The sequence below is a fragment of the Buceros rhinoceros genome, unplaced genomic scaffold (assembly GCF_000710305.1).
Source record: "Buceros rhinoceros silvestris isolate BGI_N320 unplaced genomic scaffold, ASM71030v1 scaffold7927, whole genome shotgun sequence".
In the NCBI taxonomy this organism is placed as follows: Eukaryota; Metazoa; Chordata; class Aves; order Bucerotiformes; family Bucerotidae; genus Buceros; species Buceros rhinoceros.
Window position 1 is genome coordinate 28,461 of NW_010423894.1, and position 27,220 is coordinate 55,680.

Here is a 27,220-nt window from a genome sequence, read left to right on the forward strand (position 1 = left end):
TGAAAAAGTGGCTGTGTGGTGGTTTTGGAGTAAAAACATCCTGGGAAATCAGTGGATCCGTACTGAGAATGTAGCATAAGGGTCTGGATTTACTCTAATAATAGTAATATTCTTTCTGTGAGCAAGACTGCAGGTAAACAATTTTCTTTCCTTTGCACAAATAATGAAGAAGCTTCTAGTGACCCAGCTGAGTGTGCAGAACGCTGACTCAACCAGTGCATATCTGACATGCTCATACTTTATTCTTCACCGGCTTGATACGGTCGTTTTTGTTCAGAACTTGAATAGAATTTGCAGAAACCCCTGAAAGCAAATTTTATCCAGAACACAGAGAGGACAAATGTTTAGGACAAATGTTGTAAATGTTCTAAAATATGTCCTTGGAGCTTGGGCTAGTCTCTTTTCCCTTCCCTCTCCACCACTCCTGAAGTAGCCTCCCACCAGGTCGTTCCTGGGTTGTTGAGTTGTGAATTTTGGACGTGAGGATGCTTGGGGTGGGGGGCGAAGGCTTTTTAGACTCTGAACATGATGAACCACTGTTTAGAGGTGCGACTCACTCACAGCAGGGAAATAGTGAACCAGTATTTATCTCCTCTAATAATAGCTGGTTTTAAGTATCATGAATAGTCTCCAGATTCATAATAAGCTTTGGGTGTGGGCATCCTGTTCCACAAATTTGGATTTGTACTTCTTCCACATTTTCTTCAGGACACAGTTATACACACAGTTGTAGACATGCAAACTCAAAAATGTCATTGTAAGCTCAGTATGTGCTTATTTTAATTTAGGAAAATAAAGAAGCTGAATATGAAAAGCTGATCCTTGCTTTAAGAAAAGAACAGAGTATTTATTCTATGCTAGTGAAGACCTTCAAAGAGTCGGATAGGTAAGTACTTTTTCTGTTTCAGTGAATAAACTGAACTTAAAGGGCAGAAGTCAGAAGTTATGGAAAAAAGGTGCAGCTTAACTGGAGTGGTGATTGTTTTGTACCAGCCAATTGTTCATAAGGCATTGACTAGTTGTAGTAGTCTCCTTAAAATGCCTCTGTAAATAAGGGTTTATTATCTAAATTACTTAAATGTTTCTGAAAATCTTTCTGTTTGGTTTGGAATCTCAGGTGAGCTAGATTTCCATTTAGGTACCAAAGCAAGCAGGGAGATTTTCAGGCATTATGTGACCTCTGTTGGAATACAGGGCAAAAATCAAATCTCAGTGAACTTTTGGGTGATGGATGATTTGCCATGGTTTACTCTTAAAAGACAGATAATGCTTATCTTAAAGGTGACACTGAGAATTTGATGAGAACATAAGCCAGTACGATTCTGGAGAAGGTTAAACAAAACAGTAATGAGGGTTTGCTCTCAGTGTAAAGCATTCGGGGGTATGGCAGGAGCAAGTGGGGTTTAACCTTTTAAAATCAAAGAACACTACATTTTAGAAAGAAATCTGCGGCTGCCTTTGTATCCTATCACTGCTTGGCAGTTATGATAAAGAAAATTCTTAGCCTTTAAGTAGAATAAGTCTAAATATTTTATTAAGAAGTCACTTTGTTATAATTATAAATACCTTAGTTAGGGTATTGACAGCATTTGAGATCCTGCTCCTCACTCTGCCTGCCTGAAGGGAATGGCTTATACCTGCCAGCTTTGTGGGAATGTGTTTGTACTCTGCAGGTTTATAGGCCCCTCTGGTTTGGAAATGGTGAGGTGAACAGCACTAGAGTAGATGAGATCTGGCGTCTGAGTGAAGCACATTAATGGTAACGTCATCTTGTGCTTGGCCACAGCTCAAAAGCTGGTTTAGATACTGGAATCTTTTTCATTAGCGATAGTGATAGAAAGCATATTACGGAGATCATTTCTTATCGCTGGGAAAAGAGCAATGGCTTTTGTGACTTTTCTGTTGAGCAATCACCAAATGAAGGAAGAAGCCAGTTTATTTTAATATTTCATATGGAGGGTGTCACCTGCTACTGAAACATGAAATGTAGGTGAGGCAGTTGTCAGCAGTCTACAGTAATGACAACAAGGTAATGTAGCTCTGATACTAGTTTTTCTTAGAATATCTTTCAAATGAGGAAAATCCTAACTGTCGTTTAGTGTAATAGGAGTTTTGCAATTAGCTGCTGTGGGATCAGGATCATGAGTTCTCTTTTCTTGACATGGAGTTACAGGCTGCACAGAGCAGCTCGTGTTACACAGCAATTTGCAGAGGATGCTCAGTGATTCAATGGAGCTGGAAGTTAGGAGCGTTCGTAATTCTCCTTCTCGTTTTGTGGGCTGAGATGTGCTGTAAACCTCATCAAGGGAGACTTGAACCCCAAAGTTCTGGGGTGCTGATAAACAAGCCCTGCAGATAAATTCAGCCTCCTCGCTTGTGTAATTGCCATCAGCAGAGACGTGGATTTTAGGCAAACGTGTTTTCTTGCTGACATCTTCTTTTAGGCATTACTTATTTTAAGCAGCCTGGGTGGTTATTTTTCAAACTCAGCTACCGGATGTCAGGACCAAGACATTTCTTGTCTCTCCAAGCAGGGAATCAATGCTTTTTCTTCTAAAACCTTTCACTCATGAAAAGGACAAAATGTGCTTACTTAGCTTCTAGTAATGTGCTGGTTTGTTTTTATTCTTAATTTGCTGCTGAGCATTTAAGAGGACTCTCTTTTCCAAGCTACTCTTGAACAAGGGAGAATTGGTTAGAGCAGGAGTTTCTGCTGCAGGAAGCACTGACAGCAGCATGCTTGTCAGAAGACAGAGAGCCTTCTCGTACATGCTGCCTTTTAATTAAATGTTTTTCTCCACTATGCTGCTATTCTCATGGAAGTATGATGTGCTGTATGTTCCTGCATAGTCTCCTGTAAGATGGATTTAAAATTGTTTTTAAAGATTCCTGAATTCTCTGGCATTTAATGCAGTGGATTGGAAATTGTTCAGCAGCTTATTTAATCCTAAAACATGGAGGTTCTGAGAGAAGTAAATGGGAAAAAAAGTATGAGTTCAGAAGCACCTTGTTATTTATTTGTGATTAAATCTAATTTATGTTATTTAATTACAGTTTCAGTTTTTAGTGTACTTAAGTCTTTTTACTGACTGCTCAAAACTGTCTTGTGGACATTATTGAAGGGCATGGGGAAAGTCTAGCAAGGACAGCTCAAGGTGGTGACACATGAGGCCTGAGGGGCAGTGACTGATGCTACAGAGCATCATTGGCCACCTTGGAAGAAAGCTGCTTAAATAATTAATTCACCTTGACGAATTATCATTGTAAGTTTTGGCATTTACGCCGCATTGAGATAACTGAGACAATTTAAAAGGTCTTTTTACAGAGTGTGGGATAAATGAAGAAATAAAGTAGTTAGTTGTGGCTGGGTTATATTTTCAATGAAACACGATTTTTAAATGTTCTTCTCAAGTGGAGCATTAGATTATCTGGATAGTTCTGTAGCAAGGGAACAAAGTTTCCAGAGTCACTGTATAATGGAATACACAGTGTCGTCAGTATTCTGTGATAATGGTGTTTTTCTGATGTACTTTTCAGAAGGTTGTAATTTTGATTTTCCTTAAAAAGAATCTCACAGAAGGTGGCTGGTAGAGTATAGCCATCATGTTTAAGCTGACTTACAAGCAGCACAGCTCAAAACAGCAAGAAAGGGCCGTATGTGTATACATTTAGTTTCATCTTCCTGTGTAGGGCTTTGTTTGATCTTCTGCATCAAGACGATGTAACTGCAATGAAAACCAGCGATGGCTAATGTGAAAGGGGCTCTTGGTGGAAGCCTGGGTCTATAAAAGATGCTGAGGTGCATAACAAAGTGTTTTGAATCAAATCCTTTTTTTTTCTCCTTTTTTTTTTTTTTAGTATAAACAGCCTGCAAACGGAACTGAACAACATTTTCATGTTGCGCAAACAACTAGAAGACGATGTTTTAGCGAATCGGAATCTACAGAAGGTCTTAGAAGATCAGATCAAGGACATGAAAACCCGCCAAGGTCTGTATGTGTGTCCAGCCCATCCCTTTTCTCCATCTTCTTGCACAAAAGAAAACTGTTTTATTGCAGTTAGTTTGCTATGATGGTGAAGAAACACTTGAGAGTAGAAAAAGGTGTGAAAAGGTTTCTTTTTAGTTTTCTATCCTGAAAATTACTTGGGGGATTTCTAACACAATGTCTTTGAGCAATTGCAGCACAGAGAGAGGGACAACTTCTCTCTCACCTTGCAGCAGATGTTAGTAATTCTATGAAATTCTGCTGCAGTGATCATTTCAAGCTGCCCACAATTTTATATCTGTAGAATTTACTGTTTTCTGGAGAATTCAGAGATTTCTGACTTTGAATAAATCTGTGGCTGTGGTATTGCTTTCTGACCATGGAACGTAATTATTTCACAGTACTTTGGTGAAGAGCTTTTGTCTCAGGAAGTGGCTAGACTGCTCCTCGCAGAAGAAGTATTTCCAGAGAAAGAAAGAACAGCCAGAGGTTCTGTTATTTTGTAGTTCAGAAACAAGTAGAGCTTTTACATTTAACTTCTAGCTTTTTTATTGTATGGCTTTGGAGGTGGTTTTAGTATATTCTTAGACATACAAGATAATAATGTAAGTGGACGTTGTTAAATATAGTTTACTGAGTGTGTGCGGATGTATCTATTTTATTCCATAGGGGATATATAAATAACAATAAAGCCTGTTCACTTACCCCTTTCAACTTAGATTTTCAATTTTAGCATCACTGTCTTGACGGCTCTGATAAGTGACAGAAGGTAAGCTCTGCCGTTGCAGTTTCCCACCTCAGAAGCACAGAGATGGTGAACAACCAGGATAGACCAAAGGGTCTTTTGGATATTCCTGGGTTCTCAAGAGCAGTTGTGTTGAGGGGGAGGCTGCTGGGAATGAAGGCTCTGAAAAGCAGTCATCATTTGTGCAGCTTTGGGTCCTTGCAGCAGCCATGGGATCAGTGTCAGAGCTGGGAGCAGGATTTGCATGTCTCTTCTTTGCCCTAATTTAGATATGCTTTTTCCCTATCTAATGAGATATATTTATAGCATTAACTGTCATCTATATTGTAAATGAACAGGTGTTTATTGAAACATAACAAATCATTCCTGCAGTTGTAGAGGAAATGGATAAGTAGCTATTTTCAATTCAATTAATGCAATCTTTTGACCCGAAAGCAAAATAAATTCAATAACTTTGTCTAGCCCAGGTTTTCACCTTGAGACCTTGAGTTCATGTTGATGAAAATATAGCTAAAACAGAATAACTATTCATTTCTTATTTGTCCTTCCTAAAAATTATTTCTAATTATAATGCTAAATATGCAAATTATAATTCAGAATTACATTCACAACTCATGCTGATAACCACAGAAAATACAGCCATGAAAAATACAGCACGTCTACGTGTCAGAAGCACAAAGATATACAAGGACAAAATTTGTTCTATCAAGCAGTAAACTTATTCTGGGGCACGAAACATTTTAACTGGCCTCCCACAGACTTACTATTAGGTTCTTATTTGAAAAGTCCTGTCTTTGCATTTTGTACAGCGTTTTACTGCAAATAGAGTTTCTGAAATAATTCCTGTCCTTGGTTATTCTGACAGATGAAACACTCTCTTTCTGTGGAGATCAAACGTCTTATATGAGTATCTGTTTAGGAGAGCAAGATCATTTAAGCCTGCAGATAGACCATCTGTCTCTTGAAGAACTTAAGAAAAAGGTATTGATCTTTTTTATTACTTACTGTTTCTAATGGCTTAATTCTGCTTTGTTTAGAGTTTGTCTATCTTTCACAAAAAGGTTTATTTAGGTACAGCTGGATGCTAGTTTCAAACTCAATACTGTATTTTAGTCATCATGATCTATACCAACTCCACAGAAAAGTTTTTGCGTTGCATATCCTACAATGTGTGTTTCATGCACCTTTATTAATCATGATGGTGGCAGCGCTGTCTATAATTTAGACTTCTGTATAACACTCTCCATCCCAGGATATGCAGATCTCTTGGTAAATATGACATGCTGTAAAATAACCCTCAGGTAAGTTAATGTTGTCTGCATTCTGTGTAAGGAGAAGTTAAAGTCACAGAGATTAAATGTGCAGACCATTGTCACACTAAATCAGTTCAGAAACTTGTTCTTTTGGCTCCTGATCCTGTGCAGCGACCTCTTATCCCTGCACCAGCTCATAAAGAATTATTCTGAATATGATCACTTGGGAGCGAACATAGGAGAAGTTTTATATTTCTCGGGCTAGCTGAATTGTAGGCAGGTGTTCAAAAACCGGAGGTGACTCATCTAAAAACCCTGTTTCTATTGAACAGGGGTCAATAGAAAAAGCCCCAGATTGCATCCCAGTCCCCTTCTGGGGTTATACCACTTACATCTCTGAACATCTTCCCTTCAGTAGGTTCAGGGACACTTGTTACCAGAAGATGTTTATAAAACATTTCTTCCTTGGGAAAGGGTTTGTTTGCCTGAAAGCTGATCTGGTTTTTCCAAATATATTAATTGGTTTAGTAGAAAGATTTCACTTTCTTTTGCAGACATTGCCTTCTTGATACACTTGCATGAGTCTGTGATGGTAATGTCCGTTCGGGAGTTTTAAACATGATTGTCCATTCAGGTTTTATATCTGTGAAACTTCTCAGAATGATAGTGGCTTACAAAGGGTGTCAGAGATAGGAGTTGTTTCAGAACGCTGCTCTTTCCTTGTGATGCTGCTTTCCCTTGCACTAAAATATTTGTTTTCATACCAGTATCGATGTTACCATTTTTGCTTGTTCTTCCTTTGGTTATTTAGGTTGCTGACCTTCTCTTGATGGTTAAGGATCTGCAGTCAGTTAATCAAGAACTTAAGAAAAAGCAGCTTGGACATTGTACCACGGATTCTTCAGGGAAGGATGCACTAAAAACATTAAACCACAGTGAGGTGGGTTTTCTGTGTTAGTGATGCTGACTCTCGCATCTAATACACCTTGTGGAGTCGTTTACATCGGTTGCAGACTGAGTCTAAAACCCTTGGGGCTTAGGTTGCTAATTCCTTATAATAACTTTTTAAATTAATGATGTAAACAACTTTAAGATGTTAGTACAGCGGAGAATCAGCTCGATGCACGTGTTCAGTGATGTGTCAAGCTGATTTTAAGGAAACAACATATACATTAAAATACTAATGTGGTCTGTGATCTATTTGTTTTGTCAGTTGAAAGGGGAGGAAATAGTTAATTTTACAAAGACAGCGATATCTTATATAACATTTTAGTTACTGTTGAAAGTCTGCTTGTCTTCTGTTCAAGAGTCATTCTCATGCTGTGACTAATTCTGTAAGAGCTTGGTTCAGCTCTCCTCTGCATCTACAAAACAACTAGGGTTCACTGTAGCCACAAAAAGAGAGAACAGCACTTGACATCACTGAAACGCGTTGCTGTTCCTTCTTATAGAACACAGAAGTATACGAAGACATGGCCACCGGCATCGTGGTGCGTTGCATTGCCGGGTGTTTCTTTCTTTGCCCAAAGCTGAGGCTGTTTTTAGCGGTGGGGGAGAAGAGGTCTTGGCAAAACACTTCCACGGAGAAGCAGTTGGGTGCTGGGTCCCCTGTGTGTGAATGGCAACGGGTGTTCAGGAGGCTGTGGTAGGTTCTAGCGAACCTTCTAGCTTGTGGAAGGTGTAACTTGAGATGCATCTAGCAGTGTTTTCCTTTATATTCTGTCATGGGTTTTGCCTTCTGTTACATTGTTGTTGTGCAGGACATATCGAATAGGAAGGAAAAAATATAAAAGCAATAATGTTGATGCTAGTATTTTGTGTCTTGGATTTCTGAATTAAAAGAACAGAGAATTGGGTCGGTTTGAATCAGTTATGCGCAGGGATTGCCTAATTCAGGAACTGGGACTGGTATTGATTTTTCTGCTGACCAACTTATTCTGCAGGACTCGGGAAAAAGGGTTGTGTCTTTTACCATATGTGCTGCAGATACGCTGGGAGCAATCAGCAAAAGTCATGAAATGTTCTTGCTTTTTCAGTTTTAAGATATGCTCAAGCAACCTTTAATTGAAATCTGTTTTAAATTATAGATCGACCTTTAGGGGTGCTTTGGCTTTTATTAAAATAACGAATTTACGTGCTACTGTAATAGGTTTGCATGAAAAGCTCGTGGGCAATCCATTTCAGAGTGCGTGCACTTTCTACAGATTAATATTTTCAGCACTTTGCCCATCATCCTGCAGAGGGTGCTGGCCCCTCACTGATGCCGCGGTTAGTGCCACGGCAGTTCCTGTTCTCTGCTAACATCACCACAAGATGCTCAGTGCTCCTGCATTTGTCTCGCTATCAGGTGTATGTACTGGGCTACTTAAGAAGCTGCCGACATGAAACGAGCTGTAGAATGACAGAGAGTGAAGCTTGTAAAATATAAATAAATCTCAACATTTTGGTGAAGGAAATAGGAAAGTAAAATAGGGTATGTTAACCTGTACCAGTGAGATAATAGTACTATGGAGCTCAAAAGTGAAAGGATCTGTAATTAAAAGTTTTTAGTTTAAAAGGTACCATGTTATCAGTCTTGACAATAAATAGCAACTTGGATCTTGGGTTATGGGTTGTGACAACAGTGTGTTTGCTTATTAATAACCGTTGTCAAAACTCCCTAAATTCTGCTTTTTGGGTGTGTTTTGGGCTAGAGTTGGCTGGCAGGTAGTGCTGAAATGACACGAACATACCTGCTGTAAGAGGTATTTGGACAGACACGAGAAGATGCATCCTTCTCAGGATGAATCTGCATGTTGGTGCCTCTGCAGGGCATCTCTCAGAGGTCTGACAGCCCCTAGTACTCTATGTCTTGGCTTCATGTTCGGAAGGGAGGGAGAAGGAGAAGAGAAAGGTTGTTTTTGTACTGTCCTCTGAACATCTGCTTTCTCAAAGAGAAGCAGCCTCAGTGATTTCAGCCTTCAGCGCTCCAGGGATCTTTGCAAACCAAGCATAGCAGTGGTTCATTTAGGAAAAACATTCTCAAGGTTTTCAGTCTCCAAGGAAATACTTTAAACAGGCAGCTTATTCTTGGTAGACTTTTTTTCCTGGCCTTGAGACACTTATGTTCTTTTACTATTTTGTTGAACATTAGATTGTATTCCTTGGAGCACAGCAAGCTTCTTTTCAGCCTCTCAGAGCCAGGACGGTAGGACCAGGCTCACGCTGCAGTCAGTTGGTGTCACGGTGTGCTGTAGCTTGTTCGTCTTATGGGATAGTTTCATTGTAAGAGTCATCACTTGTTAAACCAAATATTGGCCTGGGAAAAGCGTGCTCTAAAAAACACTGAGTCACAGAAGGCGTTGGGTGGGTAAGTCATGTGCAAATAAGTTTATTTTTAATACACAGATGCAGGGTTTGTCCCGAATCTACATGTGGAAGATTAAACCTTAGCAATTTTTTTTGTATAATTGCTAACATTATTGACATCAATGATTACAACAAAAAGATCTTCTTATAATGCATGCCCTTGGTAAAGAAGACAATCCTACCTGTATCTCCCTCCAGTTTTCAGATTGTCTTTACTTTGTCTTGTCCTAGAAAACCAAGTCTGAGTGAAAATACCAAAATAACTCTAACATGACTTGGAAGTTAGTTTTCAGTGTAGATTTCTAATAGTAAACGGCAAATATATTAATATGTGGCACCATCAGGTTTCTGCCTTTTAAAATTAATACTTAAAACCATTAAAGTTGCTTATCCTGCTAGGGATTGGGAGATAAAAATGTTTTTCTCATTTATTTGGCACCTTTCTGCTATTTAATGAGATTTTAGCAGCAAAGATCTCAATTAACTATCTTTTTCTATTAGATGGGTAAATGCTATAAACCAAGGTGACGTAAATGTCCAATCTGGCCTTATGACAGGGGAGTGATGGAATGTGGTAACTGCAGGTCACTCGTGGTGGATCCTAAAGTGGGATGTCCTTGTGCTCAGGTTGTTTTCTGACAGGCTGTGCCAGAATGTGCCTACTGAATATTGTAATTTGTTGTAAATAAGAGGTTTTCTAATGGCCAAAATAGGCAAGGCTAAATTCTGTCCTCGCCTCAGGAGCAAACTGAGTAAAACAAGTGAGTTGTAGGCGAAGAGAAAGTATTCTCCATGAACCATGTCTAAAGGAAGCTCCCTCAGTCTTTGCTGCTGCTGAGAGAGGGGCAACGCCTGCGTCTCATCCCCTGCTTGCAGGTCCAAGGGATTCTGGTCGTGCTGCCAGTGATGCTGATGTCGGGAATTCTGCTACTGAAAAAAGCGGAGTTTTCCTCCTCCTCTTTGCCCAGGAAATATTAGTGATGGGAGATGGATGGGGTTCTGTGGAAAATTCAGAGAAAAAGAAGATTTGGCACCATCAATCGGCAAGTTTAGGCAAAACACAGCAGACTGTAACCTTCAGTGTTGGAGTAAATCGTTTTAGTATATAGCAAGCGACATGTGCTTTTTTTTAAAAGCATCTATTTCTCGGATGCTGGAGAAGAGCCCAAATTGTGCAGCAAATGAAAATAAATTCTGGAAATTGGAAAATAAAACAGGCACAATGAGATATAGAGTGCCTTCACCAGAAGAGGTTAAGAGAATTTATATTGTTTGTAAATTTTGGGGAGAAAGGGTTAAGTAAAAATGAAGGAATGTAAAAGAAAGTTTCACTGTATTTCATGTGAGTCATTCCTGGGGTTTGTATTAATTTTCTTTGATCACATTGAAGAAATCTAATTCAGTGTTTGTTACTTTGTATTACAGGCTTTTTATATTTTTCTTTTAAGACATGTCACTGACTTATTTATGCACGTTTCATATCACGGTATTTCTTTTGTGCTACATTTTCACATCATTCCATACTTTGTGTAGTGTCTTGAAATAACAGAGGAGCCTGTGATGCAGCCTGAAGCTGGTGACAATGACAGGAATATGCAGAACAGTCAGTTTTCTGAGAGGGTCAGCCAGGTAGGACTCCGCTCTGGGTACATTATGTTACAGTACTTTTTTCTCTGCACGCCTATAAAAATTCTTATTTTCTTAGAATACAAAGTCTTTGGCAAACAAGGCATACTTTCCTTGGGATCTGACTTTGCTTTCAGCTGATTGTTATCCTAAAGAGTTCTTGAAAGCTTTTTTCTGTATGTTTCTGGTGCTTGGGATTTGCAGTCAAGGTAGCTTTCCTTCTGAGCCTTGTTTTCCCTTGTTCAAATACTCATAATCTTCCTTAATGGGGCTGACAGGAAGTCCCTTGAAATTTGTTTCTTTACATACACACACACTGATCTTCCTCCGTTGCAGTCAGACCTATTGTACAAACTGTGTAAGATTCACTTTCTGCTATGATTGAGGAAAAAGTACTGTAGATCCTTCTTCCTCCTTGAAATACCTGATGTCTTGTCACTTTGCTGACTACTGATACGTACAGGAATCTGCTCCCCTTTTATTCTGTCATTCAAAAGCGATGTGATATAAAGCCTCATGGAATCATAAAACAATTTTGGTTGCAAGGGACCTTAGAGGATCGTAGTGTGCAATTAAAGTTGAACCTTTCTGGTTTAAAAATTATAACATGCTGAAATGTGACACAACCTGGGACATGTTTGCGAGTACTGTTGAAGAATCGTGATGTTCCGCTCTTTATGATGGGTAACTCCACTGTTTCTCTCTTTACTAGGTATGCCTTCAAGTATCTGTGGATTTTCCTCATGAGGTGGATAAACAGGTAAGTGATGTTTTGTAAAGATTGTCTTGACTCTCCACCATCTTTGTCTCACACTGGTGATGTCTAATGACAGAAATTGTATCCAAATGAGTGCAGGCCAAATTCTTATGTAGTTGATACTTCCCTTGGTTTAAACAGGAGTTGAATTACTGGAGAGTTCCCATGTAGAAATTTCCTAGGACATGTCTGTGGTGTTGTGTACAGAAAGTTGGCAGTTTATAAATACTTCACGTTGCATCCTGTCCTGCCATCAGGGCTTGCATCTGGAGATCCCAGAGCAGAATTTGTGCTGGAAAGACAGATGATTCAGAGGTGAACTAATAAAAAGTTAGCTGCAGGCAACATTCCAGAAGTTTTATACCTCTTCACAGATTAAAGTCTTCAGGGAAATGTACTTACTACTTACTAAACAACTGATCATTATGAATTAATCATATGAAATAGATGTTAATTAGTTTTTCTATTAATAAATAGTACGTGAAATATCTGTGGATGCTTCTTAATGTAGATAAAGAGCATCAGGAATTACAAAACCCGATTACAAAAAGATTACAGCCCTGAATTTAATAGAATGTTACATACCTCTGTAATAAGAAAATGTTCGCAATTTTTTAACAGGTAACTCCATCAGGCCATTCGGAGAGTTTCTGCAAAGAGAGACATTACAGGAGCCCAAACAAGCCCCACTTTGAACGTGATACAACTGGCAAACACTTTGGTGGAATACGAATGAGTGAACATGAGACAGAAGAGAACTTGCTCACATCTCTTATAAGAGAAAATAGAACATCTGTGCTGGAATCCACGTAAGTATGAGGGAGATGCTCTGCTTTTGACAGTATTTCTATTTGAGAAGAGAATAAAGTAATTTTGCTAAAGAGAATTTAGATAATGGCCCTGTCTAATTTACCTGAGAGATTGGCAAGGCGTCTTCAGAGCCATTTTAGTCTATCATGCAATTAAGTAATTAGGAAACGTACTATCAGTAGAAATCCTCATGAAAAACCCATTACAAGAAAAGAACTCTCAAAAGTTACTGATACACGGAGTGTTACTGTAGGGACTGATTGTTTTCAGAATGGGGTCTAGCAGCATTAAAGGGCTCACATGGTAATAGGCGAATAGGTGGTATTTTTTTTTTTTTGTATCTGAGAGCAGAGGCCAGTGAAAGGTGGTGTGGTGGAGGGGACGACACCTTACTGTGGTAAAAATATGCATTAAGGATCTGATGGTGGAGGAAATGGAGTTACAGTGGCTGTTTAATAGGGTAAATTTTGAGTGGACATTACAGTACGCTTTGTGGCCTTTGCCATTTTTGTCTGAACTGCTTGGACAGAAGTTTGTGCTCTGTCAGCAGTTCAGGGAGCCTGGGCCCCTGTCCTGCCGTTAACTCATTGCTTATTCCAGTGGAACCACTTGTAGGACTGTGCTGAGATGAACCATGTTGTACGTACTTAGGTTGCTTTCCACGCAGGAGAAAACCCTTGCGTAGGGAAATCTGTACAGGCCCTTGTGTAACCAGTGTTTTTCAAGTGTGTGTGTTACACCACGGGTTGATCAGCTCCCAGCTGAAGTGCTCGTTTCCATAGGAGCTGGACAACACCAAGCAAGAAAAGGGTGTATAGAAAAAACACCCCCTGACTAGTTGTGTTTCCCCCAGTTTCATCCTTACACTTAATCTCTCCTGGTTGAAAACGTAACGAGTGCTTTGGTGGTGATCATTCTCATTCTCCTTTCCTAGTTCTCTCCACACTGCAGTGACTGTGCACGGGATTACATGAATTTTTTCAGTGCCTGTCAGTGCTGTCCCTTCAGCTAACCGTGGTGGCATCTGGAGAGTGCTGGGAATGACCTTCCTTAGCCCGTGTGCGCAGCAGTGCTGGCAGCAGAGAATCCTGAGGAGTTACACGGTTCCTGTGTTCAGCACGAAGCACTTGACTTTGTTCAAGCAATTCTGTATTTTTCCACTCTGATTTAAAACTCTACAACAGCCATAAATGGTGTTAGTTGTCAAAGCACTGGTTAGTGGTAAATGAGGAGATAATACTCTCTTAGAAGATGAATAGATAACATTGTTTTACTTGTTAACTTTACTTAAAAGTCTGCTAATGAGTGATTCCAGCACCATCATCTTTACTACTCTAGTGTGTAATCTTTTCTGTCTCCAAGTATAAATGACCAGACTGACTGGTGATGAGCCTGTACTTTGCATAACTGAATCCTCACTAACGACATTAGATGCCAGAGAAAGACATAAAAAGCCTAGTTAGCTTCTACCATTGCAAATGCTTGCTATGCAAATGCGCTTGTTTTAAGGGCCGATTTCTCTGTTTAGTGGCACAAACAGCTCTCTATTGGACACGTGAAATCATCTGTCGAATTTGAGGGCTTGCTTATGCTTTGAACGTCTCTTATTTGGCTTCATTTTCTCTGAAAACGAGGCTGTCCATGGATCGCTCGTTATCTGTGGGGCAGTTTGGTGGTCTGTAGTGAGCTGTTTTTGCAGGCTTTTGGTGGCTCTCTCAGTTTCCATATTCTTTGTTAGGTTAGAAATACGTGAAGGGATAGATTTTCAGTAAAACTCAAATTTTGTTTTTAAGGTGGATAAATCACGGAGTAAACTCTTAGGAAAATCTGCTGGTATTTCTCGTATTCCTATGTTACATAAGCAATTGATTTAATTACCAGGGGTTTAGTATCTGCTGACGAATGCGGAAGAGGGGCAGAGCATGTGTGGCCATAAATAGGAGAAAAGCATCGATGAGAGAATTTTCACAACATGGGTTATATCATAAAGCTTTAAAAATTCTGTTCATTAGTAATTCATTAGTGAGTAAAACGGAATCTCCTGGGATTTTCAAATCAGTCTAGACACTGCAAATGAGTTTCTTAGAAGGTATTCTTGTTTGCTTAAATAAAAATCAAAATTCATGCCTTTCCTTTCCTCTTTCCCGAGTGTAGCAGACAAGAACAAATGAAAATTGTAAATGAACTGTTAGATCATCTGAACACAACTGAGGAAGAATGTTCAAGCGAAGATACAGAGAAAAAGGATGAAAAAGATCTTAGGCAAATGATTATTCATCTAAGAGCTGAACTCAAACATTTCAAGCAGGTCAATAAATTCTTAAAGCAGCAAGTAGAATTGAAATCAACTCTTGATGGGAAAGAGAAGCTTTATCCCGATGCAGTGCCACAGATTAATAAGGATATTGAGTTGTTGAAAGTGGAATTGAAAGATGCAGCTACACAAACAATTACTTTAGAGGGTAATGTCATGAGATTCAAACGTGAAGGCAAAAAAGGAGCCTCAGAAGAAAAGCCAAAATATTCAAGATTAAATGCAGAAAGAGAACATCAGCAAGAATATGTGTATAAGGGTGAACAGCATGAAAATTTATTTTTTACAAGGAGAACAAATGAAGTAAGTTTATTTAAGATTCTCTTTTTGGTACTTAGGGAATAAATGTATGAAAGAGAAAAATATGTTTCATTTTTAATATTAAATCTTGCTTTTGTGTAATTTTTAAAATCAGAAAGAGATGTAAGCCAAACATATTTTAATAATTGTTCTTAGTGTTCAGAGCTTTTCATCGCATACTTCACTGTGCTTTAGAGCATTAATTAATTGAATTTCAGTTATCACTGGGAGCAGATACTAGTAAATATTTCAGCTGTTGGAAAAAGAGATAGTTCACTGCAGAATGGCCTGATTCTGAACTACCTGATGTTTCTGGATAGGTGTTCATGAAGTGCAGAACCAGAGCATTCTGAACTGGCAGCTTAGTGAGTCTAAATGGTGACTGAGCTCTACAAAATTGGCAATTTGTTGGTGCTACCAGGGCAGCTGGCTCCAGCAACACATGAAGAGATGGAGGCAGGTGGAAGTCAGGAGGAGTAGACATGGGTAGGAGGGGAGGAAGGGTTTGAGGACCTAGCTAGTCTGTTAATGAAGACCTGCTTGTGATGGCTTGTCTAAGAATGCTAAAGATGTCTTTGAGTGGCTCGTCTTGCTTCTCAGGAATGAAGGACAATGTGTCGGAAGGCCGGTGAAGGCCTGTCTGCCCTCACAGGGAATACCTAGAGTTCTCACAGCAATTCTTTTTTTCATGTTCCTGTTTTCACTGAGTTTCAGTGTACTGTTTTGATTCATCATTCTCCAGATTCCTCTCTAGTTTAATCAGTTGCAAGCTCAATGCACTCCCCGAGTCAATTGCTTTAAAAGCTTCTGTGTTCGGGCTAATGCGGTGTATCTTGTGCTTCTGAATGGCTTTTATAAATAATTCCACGTAGCCAGCTGTACTGGGCTCTGGGTAAGCGGGGTGACGTATGTGTCTGTACAGCAGCCCCGAGACAGCGGGAAATGCTTCGACGTTATTAGTGCAGTTTAGGAAAACTAGCAGGAAGTTCCTCCCGCCTGGATTTATTTTTCAGCCTCCGGATGATAGTGTATTCATACATGTACAAAAGGAACTGAGTGTGCCATTAGGAAAATGGAACTTGGCTTTTTATTATTTTAAATTGTGTAAGAGCTATAATTGCTAAGAAACGAATGTGGAAAAGTATTTCAGAATACATTGGGTGGTAAAAGAAATTACGGGACTTATGACACTGGTGGAGCAAATGAACAGCAAAAAAATAAACTAAATCTATCTGAACATGCCATTATTGATTTTTATTATTATTACACCCAATTCCGTAGCTCTCATCAACATATAGCATGTTTTTATCTTCCGGAGGTAGCACTACTTTATGCTCTGTGTTTAAACAATTCACGTTTATTTTATGCAGTCTTCAAAAGGCGAGAGGCTAAAATGTACCAGCTTAAGTTTCCCTCCTCCCCCCAGCTCCAGTGGGGTAACGTCCATTGCAGCAGAAACGGGAATCCTGGGAAAGCCATTTCTAGAGCGTATGGCTGAAGAAGCTGTTCTTGTTCATAAAGAATTTCTCTATGGCAGAATAAATGTCCTCTGTGGCTGATGCAAAGCTGTGTTGATATTCTCAAAGGCATGGAGTGGGCTGATGTGAAGTAGGGCCTGTTGGGAAGAAAGAAAATACATTCAGGAATTTGTGAAAAACTAGGAGGATCCTCAATTTAAAACAAACGAACAAAAAAAAGAATTGAGGGAAACAGTTACTGGGCTGTCAAACATTTATTATATGAATGGGAGTGGGAAGTAGCAGGTAGAGAGGTCGGTTTGGGTGAGAAACTGTTTTCCTAGGGCATACACAAACTCAGAGTTAACTAACCCTCCTACTGATGAACAGCCTTTGCTAGTCAGCGGTGAATTGGCTGTCTTGCTTCTGGACCTGGAAGCCATTCGCTGTGTGGCTGTGGATGTGTATGCAGAAATTACAGACAATTGAACCCGTGGGATAGGTTTATTTTTCTCTCTAAATGTTTGTTTTTATGTTGCAAGGCTGTTTCAAAACTAATGTGACAGTTGTCTGATCTCACAGCAAAATTTTGATTTTCCCTGGAATGTTTGTTTATTCTTCCTTTACTGGGCTGTTACACACAAGCTACCAACTCCCCGTCTTACTCCATGCCTTTTTCAGACTGGTTCTGCTTACCTGCCCAAGAAGTCCCGCCTGCCCATTCTCATAAAGTCATCCAGACCATTAGGAAACGTGCCTTTGACCTCCGAGGTGCAGAAGTCAGATTCAAACCTCCAGCATCTTAGCAGGGCACCTTGTGAAGGTCCGAAAGCAGACGACGTACAAACCAAACCATTGCGGCCGCAAACAAATGGAGAGGAGTTACTGAACGAGTCCGTCACTGCAAACCTTCCAGAAGAGCCTGCACGGGAAAGCACATCAGTGAGAGGTGAATAACGAGCAGACGTAGCAGCTTGTAATACTGCTTGAAATAGCGGCTGCTTTTCTTGCAGCAGGAAGTTAAAGCAGGTCGTTTTTACGTGTGTACAATGCTGCATAGCCTTACAATTTTATTGGGTGGGCAAACATGTACAGGTCTTGAAAAACTATACTAATCTTTGCTGCTAGAATGTAAACCAGCTTTATATGGAATAGGAAGTGCTGTGTATACATGGCATAAAGTATAGAATAAATGACAGTTTCACAGGGTGCCCACACATGCACACGTATGTGTGGAGGGAGATGAAAAATTTCCTTTAGAGGATGCCAAGTCTAATGAAAACTGTAATGGAGACGGGAGAGTACACAAATACTGTGTTTGTTTATGCTGCATAAATATCTTTTTCCAATATTCCATTGATCAGTCAAGTCATCTGTGTCTCTTCCCAGTGTAGCTGGATTAATTTAAACTCAATTGTTGGCAAAGCATCTGGATTGGCAAAGTATGACAATTGTAGGGCAGGGAACAAGGGGTGGTATATAAAGATTTGGAGTGTTAAAAAAATGAAAACGTGCTTAGCAGTTAGGTTAAACACCGAGTAGAGATGTAAGGGATAGATAAGGGAGAAGGGAGGTGTAAATATAAGAAATAAGATTCAATCAAGTAGCAAGTGAGGCACTGTCAAAGGCAGAGATCGCAGAGACTGTTGTTAACGACAGCGTTATGGTGGTAAGGGGCAGATACGGCACAACTTACTGTACGTGCCTGGCTGAGAGGACTAGAGCAATTAATTGTGGTGGGTGCAAGATCCTTGGAGAATTCTGAGAAGGGCAGTGCTTCTGAGTTGGGACCTGAGATGCATGAGATCTTGTTAGCATTGCAGTCCTCTGATTCCTTTTCCACACAGATTTCTTTTTGCTGGATTGCGCTGCAAGCTTAGTAATTCTGAGACTTGGTGCAACGGGAGATTGCAGGAGATTAGTTTAAGATCAGTGCTTATATTGGAGAAACTTTTTAGCCTTCTCTCTAAGCTTAACATAAAACATTTAAAAAGGCACTAAAAACTGATCAGCTGTTGCGTTCCAAAGGGGGTTTGTAAGTGTTTATCTTCATTTGTTTTTGCAATTCACATTCTTAATTGTCCTTATAAGTAGCTGAAGTATTTTAAAAATATATGCAAACATTGTTTCATAGGATCAGTAATGTTTGTATTGTGTTTTCAATAGTTGGTCTTCCTTGGATGATTTTCTTGTTCCAAATTGTCAGAGAACCAGGTTCAGATTTGTAGTTTTCTTGCGGGTTTTTGGTTTTGTTAGGGTTTTTTTTTTTTGGGGGGGGTGTGTATGTGTGCATGTGTTTTGTTGTTGCTTTTTAACTATCCCCACTGAATTTTATTTCAGTTACTAACTGACTTCTGTTTTACCTTTCCCCACTATTCTCCAGTTGACTCATCTCTCAAACTGGATAATGGCGAGGTCCAGGTGGAGTTGCAAGGTGTTAATCCAGGTACAGGGGACAAAGATGAACATGCAATGGATAGAAATCAACAAAACTATCAAGGTAGAGCATTTATGTGCACAGTATAACAAAAAAAGGACAGTTAAAAATTCTAGCTTCTTCTGAACTGTGGAAAATTGTAAATTACTGCAGGTAATTTTCTCCCTTGCCATTATTTGTGGGTTTTACATCTTGTTCTTCACTAGTTTGGATTAATTGCTGTGAGAATCCAAGTTGGTCTGTTCAGGGTTATGCATTGAGAAGGGTCACAGGGATCTATGAGTCTGGTTTCCAGTAAAAATAATGAGTTGTACGCCTAGCTCTGATCTCTGCTAATGTCCTTACTTCTGAGCTTTCCTCTGAATTAAATGTTTGTTTCTTACTGCTTCTGCATCTAGTTATGAACTATTGGAAGGAAGCAATCAAATGATAGAATTTTGCTTATCTGAATTATTTGAAGGCATTTCACTAGGTTGGAAACCTAATGGAATCGTTAAATGAAAATGTAAATAGGTTTAATACTGTGCATTACGTGTTCCTGCATCATCCATTAGGCTTGCTGCGGAGGGCCTGAGTAACCCGGTTAACATTGTGTGAGGAGTAAGAGGATGCGGCCAATTTTGTAATCCTTTCTCACATCATTAATTTTACGGATATAATGGTTTCCCTGAAGCCTGTCAGTTAGTTTGCAGGATCGTGCTCTGTGTGTGTGGACACGTACACGCACAGGGAGCTTATTAGTTCTCTTTTAATTAAAGGGCAGTGTTTCATTAAGAGCTGTAACCAGTGTTCTAATCAGAAATATTTCTTCTCTAATTTCTGTTTTTATTGCCTCTATTTGTTATCTGGAACGTTTGCATGAAATCAGGATTGCAGAGTTCATCTATATCTGGGTTTTTTCCATCTCAGTCCACAACCTTCTTTGACTTGTGTAACTGCAGCAACCAGCTGGTAGAGGAGGAGGAGAAGCTAACGAACGGAAGGGTTGCCTGCCTGTAGTCACTGTGGCTTCCTGAGTTCACACACAGGCATTTTCTTGGAAGCCTTTCTGTCCTGTGATTCTTCACCTTTCGAACACCACACGAGCTGGCGTGCAGCAGTCTGTTCTGCAGAACATCATCCAGCCTTCATTTCACACATGTCGATATCCCAGTATTGCAGCTTCATTCTCTTTCTGCCTTTTTGGTTGTGTTTGTTTTTATTCTCCTGTGCATGAGCTTGACTTGGGCCTTCATATACAGCTGCCCCCTCCTGAGGTTTTTTTTTTAATGATTTAGAGCTTGAACCTGGGCATTCAGATTCTCCATGGAAACCAATTTGAAAGTGTTAAGACCTCCGCAAGATCAATGAATGGCTCCCAGAAGGGAGGTTCTAATTTGTAGTGATTTTTTGCTGAACGAATAGAAGGGGAAAATTAAATTTACTGGTAACCAGCAAATAACCATTTTCCTAGATACTTAAACATACAGCCCTCAGCTCACACAGCCCTATAAACATAGAGTGTATGTAGAAATATGTTGCTTTTATTGGGCTGAATCTGGAGTGATTGCATTACTTACAAATGGAAAGGTCAGCGAAGGGATGTGATGTGTGTGCCAAATCAACGCCAGTAAAACCTGTAACAGCAAAACACTTCTATGGATTGTTTAGGGCATGTTTAAAGAAGTCGTCATTAAAGCTATTATTATAAAGTTATTAAAGTTATTGGTGTTGATAATCTATTTCAAATTCCACTGACTTTGTGCTCCAGTGGGTCTCTTATAGATTTTTGAAGTGAAGAGAAGAAGAATATTTAATTAGAAGTTTTAGGAAGAACCATTTAAGGACATAGAGTCTACTTTTAAATCTTGGTGCCTTATGTTTGAGGTTGTGGCTGGAAAGATCTGGGCTTCTGGGCATCTGATTTGGGACCACATATAGCAAAAGTAATTTTCAATCATTTTGGAGAAAGAAGCGGATGTATTTTGAGTATTGTTTGTTTGAAAGGTGAGAAGGGGTTTGAATTATTTGATGTGCAAGTCGAATTAATGGGCAAATCATAGAAAGAGGTCAGAAGTCCGAAACTAATATTGTATAGTTAGTAATTATTCTGCATTTTTGTTCTGTTATTATAGAAGTAAATGAATTCACTCTAGTGCTGTTAGGAACAGAATGGCAGATAAAGAAATATTAATATTCACATGCAAGCCTCCTGTTTTTCAGAAATGCAAAATCATCATAACATTAGCAACGTGAATATCCAGAGTTCATTAGAAGAGATAAATGAAGAGCTTTATTCCATGAAACATGAGGACATTGACTCAGCCACTGCATATTCAGGTTCCAAGTGCCTGCGCTCACCCAAATTGAGTGTAACAAGTACAGATGCACTTGATGACTGTGAAGTCATAGATGATACAGAAGAATTGAAAGAAAGAATTAAGGCTCTGAAGTCTGAGCTTGAAAAGTACAAAATGTTCGTGTTGCACGTGCAGACCTCTGACCAGCTTTTACCGAGTGGTGGTTGCGATATGGTTGTGAGTGACACAGCCTTGCCCATGGAAGGACATGTTACCCAAGTGCAAGACACAGCTGCGCAAGAAACCAGAACATTTTCTAGTGTCCGTCACCTAATGGACTATGAGACCCACACTGAAAATAGGATTTCGGAGTCTTCAGAAGCACCTGATAGACAGGCAGCACAAAACGTTAAGGAACTGCTATCAGCAAATGAGGCAGAACTTGGAAAAGAGCAAATGGCAAATCCGCCTCTTGATGAAGTGTGTCATCGTCAGAGGAAACTGAGAGGAACATCCCCATTCAAGTGAGTAGAGCTCTTGTTTCAGGTTCCTTTTTGTAAACAGCAGTGCCAAAGGTAATATGAAGATAATTCTACTCACATAGGACCGTGTTGTTATAGTAAGTGCTAAATTTCACTAACATTAACATAAAGCAACTGAAACGTTTAGTTAAAAGATGCCTTGAAGTACAAAACAATATTTCTTTTACAACAGATCTGCTCCTCATCGGCTTATATTATGCTCTGCAATAATTCTGGGCCAGACACCAGAGTCTCTCCCCACCCCTCAGGTTCACAGCTCTTTGCTGCAGACATCCTCTCCTGAGCAAAGTGAGGTCTCTTCAGCTTTCTCTGTGAGATGGGCTGACCTCTGTAATCAAAGTATTACAGTTTAGCGTCATCAGGTTTTTTCAGGTGACAAGCTAAAGGAAATGGAACATCCCATTTCAGACAGAAATGTTTTGGCTGGCAGATTCATGTTAGACCTTCTGTTTGTGTGACCAGACTTTGTGTATAAAATAAGGAGTTTATGCTCTGGGTATAATTTACTTTGCAGTTGAGTGCCGTAATGGCTTCCTTTGAAGGATGTGAAAGTAGATATATACAGAAATTAATTAATGAAATTTTACAGCATGTGCTCATAAGCTGGAAAGTCGTTTATGGGAGGCTGGAAAGCATCAGTCTTGGGTTTTGTATCAGACTGGGGTCAGCATTTTGGCTAACATGTATACAAACCACAGGCAAAGAATGGGGTCCCATAAAACCAAACCTTTTTTAACTCCCTGCCCCCTCTTCTTTTTCCCCTCTAATTTTGTTAATGTCCTGAGGGCCTATAGAATGGCAGGAAGTAAAACGGCAAAAAGCAAGCATTCAGCCTTTGACTTTCTCTGGAGGGCTTGAGTAGAAGTATTTGGAGACAGTGAGCAAACCTCGATAGGGACTGTTGTGTATCTCTTAGTGTTATCATCATAAAATACAGCTGTGCTACATAGTACATATAAATTTACATACCTTGAAAATACACCTTATCCGTTTTACGAAGGAAGATCTAACTGTACGTGAAGGAATGAGGCAATATGGATCTCTGTGAAGTTTTTATCGCCACTGTCTAAGACAATGGCATGAATCACAACTGACAGACTCCAAAATAAGTTATGAATCTCTTCCTGTACAAATGACAATGAAAGTTCTGCAACAACCTATACCATTATAGATATTTTTTAATGCCCCATATTTAGTTTGACTCCTTGCATCTTTTCAATTTTCAAATCCGATTGATCTGAGCTGAAATTTATATCCTGGCTTGTGGAGTACAAGAGTTTGGATGTGACAGTTGTTGTCATGGTCATGTTTCTGGTAATAAACATGCAGAAATTTCAGGCTGGGTGAAACCATCAGCTCAGAAAGTCCAATATTACGCTCCTAGAAGGAGATACATAAAAGTTCCAGAAGGGACAGCTCTATCTGTTCTTCCATAGTGAATTTAAAAAAAACAACCCACCAATAAGATCAAAACAAACAAAACCTAACCAGTGAGAAAAAAAATGTGTATTTTAAAACTTTTCATCTATTCATTCTTATTCACTTTAATTCATTACCTTTGCGTGCCATGTGGGTTATTTCCAAACAGACACTTCTTGTCACTTCTGCCCACCTTATAAACGAAGATGAAGTGAAGGATGATGACCCACAAGTTATGCCCAGAAAGACAAAACTCAACAGTCAGAGACAACACATTTCTCACTGTGGCTGCAAAAGCATTTTAAAAGAAAATCGAGTCACATAAAAGTATAGCTTAGGAATAAAAGTTTAATTCACTTTATATTTATATTTAAATGTTATGTATGGTCGGCAAATTACATCAAAAGGTAATTGCATTTTCTCAGATATGATTCATTAGTTCATTCACAAGCTCGAGAACTCTCCTTTCAATGCCAACAAATTAAAGAGATCCGCAGTGGTTGTGTCGCCTACCATCAACATCTGACGAGCCTTATTAAAGCTTTTGAGGAACTGCTTCAAGCCAGTGATGTAGATTATTATGTCGCTGAAGGCTTCCGTGAACAGCTGAATCAAAGCGTACTGTTGTTCGAGAAGCTAGAAAGGAAATTCCTGTATGGTAAGTAGCAGAATTTCGTGTTTATTGTCTGAGATACATTGCGCTCTTGAAATTAGGAGGGGTTTGGCTGGGTTTTTAGTTCACTGTTTAGTGAACAGGAAGCCTTACCTCCTCTTGGTTGTTTTTACATGGTGTATAGGGAGGACTGTCTTGGAAGGTAAAATTTTAGTGCTCCAGCAAGTCTGACTTTTTACTTTTGTAGTTGTCCTCTGTTGACACCTTCCATTTTAAGTTCTTTGTCTTAGCGCATCCATATTCTAACAGTTCAAAATAGTGGTTATGGTTTGGAAAAGTTTAGTTACAAGAAGGCTTCAGGATTTTCTGCTTCAGGAAACAGCCCAGCTGCCTTTGTTAATCCCACACTCCGGATAGCTCCGCCGAAGGGTTCTCGTGGGCACGGTTCAGTTAAAAACCGAAACAGTTGGTTTTTAACACAATCTGTGTTTAACTAAAGAGAAAAAATTACAGGTTCCTGAAGCTTTTCCCCTAAAGTGCAGTTACTTACAAGAAGAGTAATTGCAGTGCAGGGGTCTGGGCTGAGCTTTTAGAGTGAAAGAAGAAGTTATCGTATAGTAGTTCATGTGGGCAATTTTCTGTGGTCAGTGCCTTTAAAGAAACTGCCAGGAAACCTGCATTGGACAGTTGAACGGTAATACCATGGTGATCTGCGTAATTTATATTCCTGTAGAAATAACACATGAAATGGTGTGGAGGTGTGACATCATCTGTCACTGGATACACCAGGAAAAAGAGCCACAGACTTCATGGAGAAACCTACCCTAATGGTGCACGTAGAAAATTAAAATAAGGGAAGAGAAAGGGAAAATCTGTTTGGTTAGAAGGCAGAGGAGAGTAATTGCTTTCAGAATTTTGAGTTGCTCATGAATTTAAGAGACCGTGATATTGCAAATCAGTGTGTGTTTGAGGGTTTCTGTAGGGCACAACAGTAGAACAAGAGCCTGCTGAGCAGGGGTCCTAGGAGAAGTGTTGTCGTGGTGTTAGAGAAAGCCAAGTGCTGAATGGAGTGTAGACCCAGGAGAGGACATTGATGACCAGTGAGCAAAACCCTTTTAATGATCAGTGAGAACTGGCATATTGTTTGAAAGATGGGAGCCTACACCTCTGAAAATGCTCTTGTCTTCTGATTGTTTATCCCATTCCTGCACCTATTGTTTGGCAAAGCATTAAGTTGAAAAGGCAAAGCCTTAAACGTCTAGGAAGTGGGACCATATCAGGAGATGTATTGTCCCTAACGTTTCTAATTATTTTCCTAAGAGCCCTGCGTCTTGCTGCCAAACAGCCTGGCTGGTTGAGAAAAGCGGCTGTTGTTCATGATAGAGAGCTGAAATGCAGCCACATTTTGTAAAATGAGCATCAAAATCAACATTTGTCACTGAAGGAAGAGTATATCATGCACATTGCTTTCCATCCATAGATGGAAGAAAATTAACAGCAAAGGGGTGGAAAAAGGATGCTGACATGAATGAAATTCAGCAAGAAGGACCTTTTCCTATGTCACAGGCGTTGCTCTTTCTGACCCACAGATACTTCCACGAGTGTCAGCTGCAAACTGACATCTTCAGCAAAACATGAGAGGGCAGTGGCCTGAAACAGGGACCCTTACCCCAGGTTGTCCTGAAATTGGCTCTCGATGATCAGTTTGTGGAGGACCAGGCAGGGCCCAGCCACACACTCATCTGTATTGTGCCTTTTATTAAGGAGAGTGGCAGCGTGTTGCAGCTCCGATTGCTCACATGAAGGAGCTGTATTAGAGAAAAAAGCATTACAGCTGGTGTGTCAAAGCAGTGGAATAAAAGATTGAGTGTATTCAATGATTTCAGCGGCTACAGAGATTCCTTGCATTACAAATGAGAAAACAGTGCAGTGACTAAACATTAAACGCCTTTAAACCAACAGATGGTATCCTATATACTGTGAAAAGTCACTGACAACCGAGACAATTCAATATATCCAGCACAATGGTGTTGCATTGAATCACACGTTAAAATAAAATGATGTTTTTAGGGTTATAAAGAACATCCAGTGTACTAAGAATTGACTGTAAAGAAGCAGCATAAACAACTGTCTGTCTCTGCATTTCCATCCTGACCTTCAGTTCATTCCCTGGGAATTTCAGATGTGCAGCTCTTGCCTGAGCTTTTGCTTAATTGCACAAAAATTGTAAAATATGGAGAGCCAAGGTGACACCGCAAAACTCTTGCTTCCTTATTCAAATTTGTGTCTGAGCCCAGGTCTCTCTCATTGAATTGTGCTTGTGCTCACACACTGTAGCACCTGCAGGCTAATCCCCTGTGTGCCCCTTGATTAAGGATAGCTGGTTAGGCTGACTCAGGGTGGGCAAGATCCAAGTGTGATGGAATTGGTTTTATATAATTTTTATTGAAGAAGTAATGGCACGTACCCCTAATCCTTTTGCCATATAGCACAGTATTTTACATCCGTATGCTAACTAAAACACCAGGGCAGTAAAATTGGGCACCTGGGGTTCCTAGTTATTCTTTTTTAACTCAAGAGCAAGCTGTTGCTTTGCTGGGCTATAAGTAGTTTTGCTCATTTACAGCATTTGACAGTAATACAGCATTTGACAGTGTGGTGAGTATCTGTTGACTTCTCTAATTTCTCATTAATTTCTCCTTCTATATTTAAATGGCTTAAGATGGAGGGGTAAAAAAGTAGAAATGTCAGTATCTGTTTGTAATCAGCTATTTCTGCTTTGCAGGAGAATCAATAGGCACAGAAGTTACTATACTTTATGAATTAGCTCAAAGGTAAGTGCACTGTTCTGCTTTTTGGGAGGGCTTTGCTTATGTTGCCTGTTTTATTAACTTCATTTTGTTAATAAAATATCCAGAGAAATCAAACTAAGGCTTTTTTTCGCACTTCTCATTGAACAGCTGAGATACTGAGAGGAAGGTTCACACCAGGATTGTTCCTCTCAGGAACAAACAAAACCTGTGCACTCATACACTGTTGGGTGGGCTTAGCTATTATCCTACCTGCAGCTGCTGGGAGGGATCGTCGGCTCCCTTTCTGTTTCTGTGACCTTGGGGGCTGTCTCGGGATCGCTGACATGCAGTGCTGCTCAAGTTCATTCTCAAAACCCCCTTATGCTGAAGGTGAAGAGAGCAGGTGGTGTTGTGCTGCATATGTTGGGTTTATGCCAGCCTGGGAGTCTTCTGTGCTGCAGAAATTCTCAGCTGCCTGTTCAAGACAGCTTGAGGTCCCCTTAACATGAAGGTGACTACCTGACCACCAGGCTGGAGGGCCA

At 39.8% G+C, this 27,220-nt stretch overlaps 1 protein-coding gene across 1 annotated transcript in view; it reads left to right on the top strand.

Annotated features, from left to right (window-relative positions):
• Window positions 1-27,220, top strand: part of CDK5RAP2 (CDK5 regulatory subunit associated protein 2) — a 74,372-nt gene that overhangs the window by 26,774 nt on the left and 20,378 nt on the right. Inside the window, exons 13-25 of the mRNA XM_010140594.1 lie at window positions 789-886; window positions 3,859-3,989; window positions 5,597-5,712; window positions 6,796-6,924; window positions 10,866-10,961; window positions 11,671-11,718; window positions 12,337-12,524; window positions 14,680-15,142; window positions 17,278-17,545; window positions 18,980-19,096; window positions 21,236-21,836; window positions 23,699-23,931; window positions 26,672-26,720. Of these exons, the coding sequence (XP_010138896.1) occupies window positions 789-886; window positions 3,859-3,989; window positions 5,597-5,712; window positions 6,796-6,924; window positions 10,866-10,961; window positions 11,671-11,718; window positions 12,337-12,524; window positions 14,680-15,142; window positions 17,278-17,545; window positions 18,980-19,096; window positions 21,236-21,836; window positions 23,699-23,931; window positions 26,672-26,720 (2,537 nt within the window). The remainder of the gene's footprint in view (window positions 1-788; window positions 887-3,858; window positions 3,990-5,596; window positions 5,713-6,795; window positions 6,925-10,865; window positions 10,962-11,670; window positions 11,719-12,336; window positions 12,525-14,679; window positions 15,143-17,277; window positions 17,546-18,979; window positions 19,097-21,235; window positions 21,837-23,698; window positions 23,932-26,671; window positions 26,721-27,220) is intronic.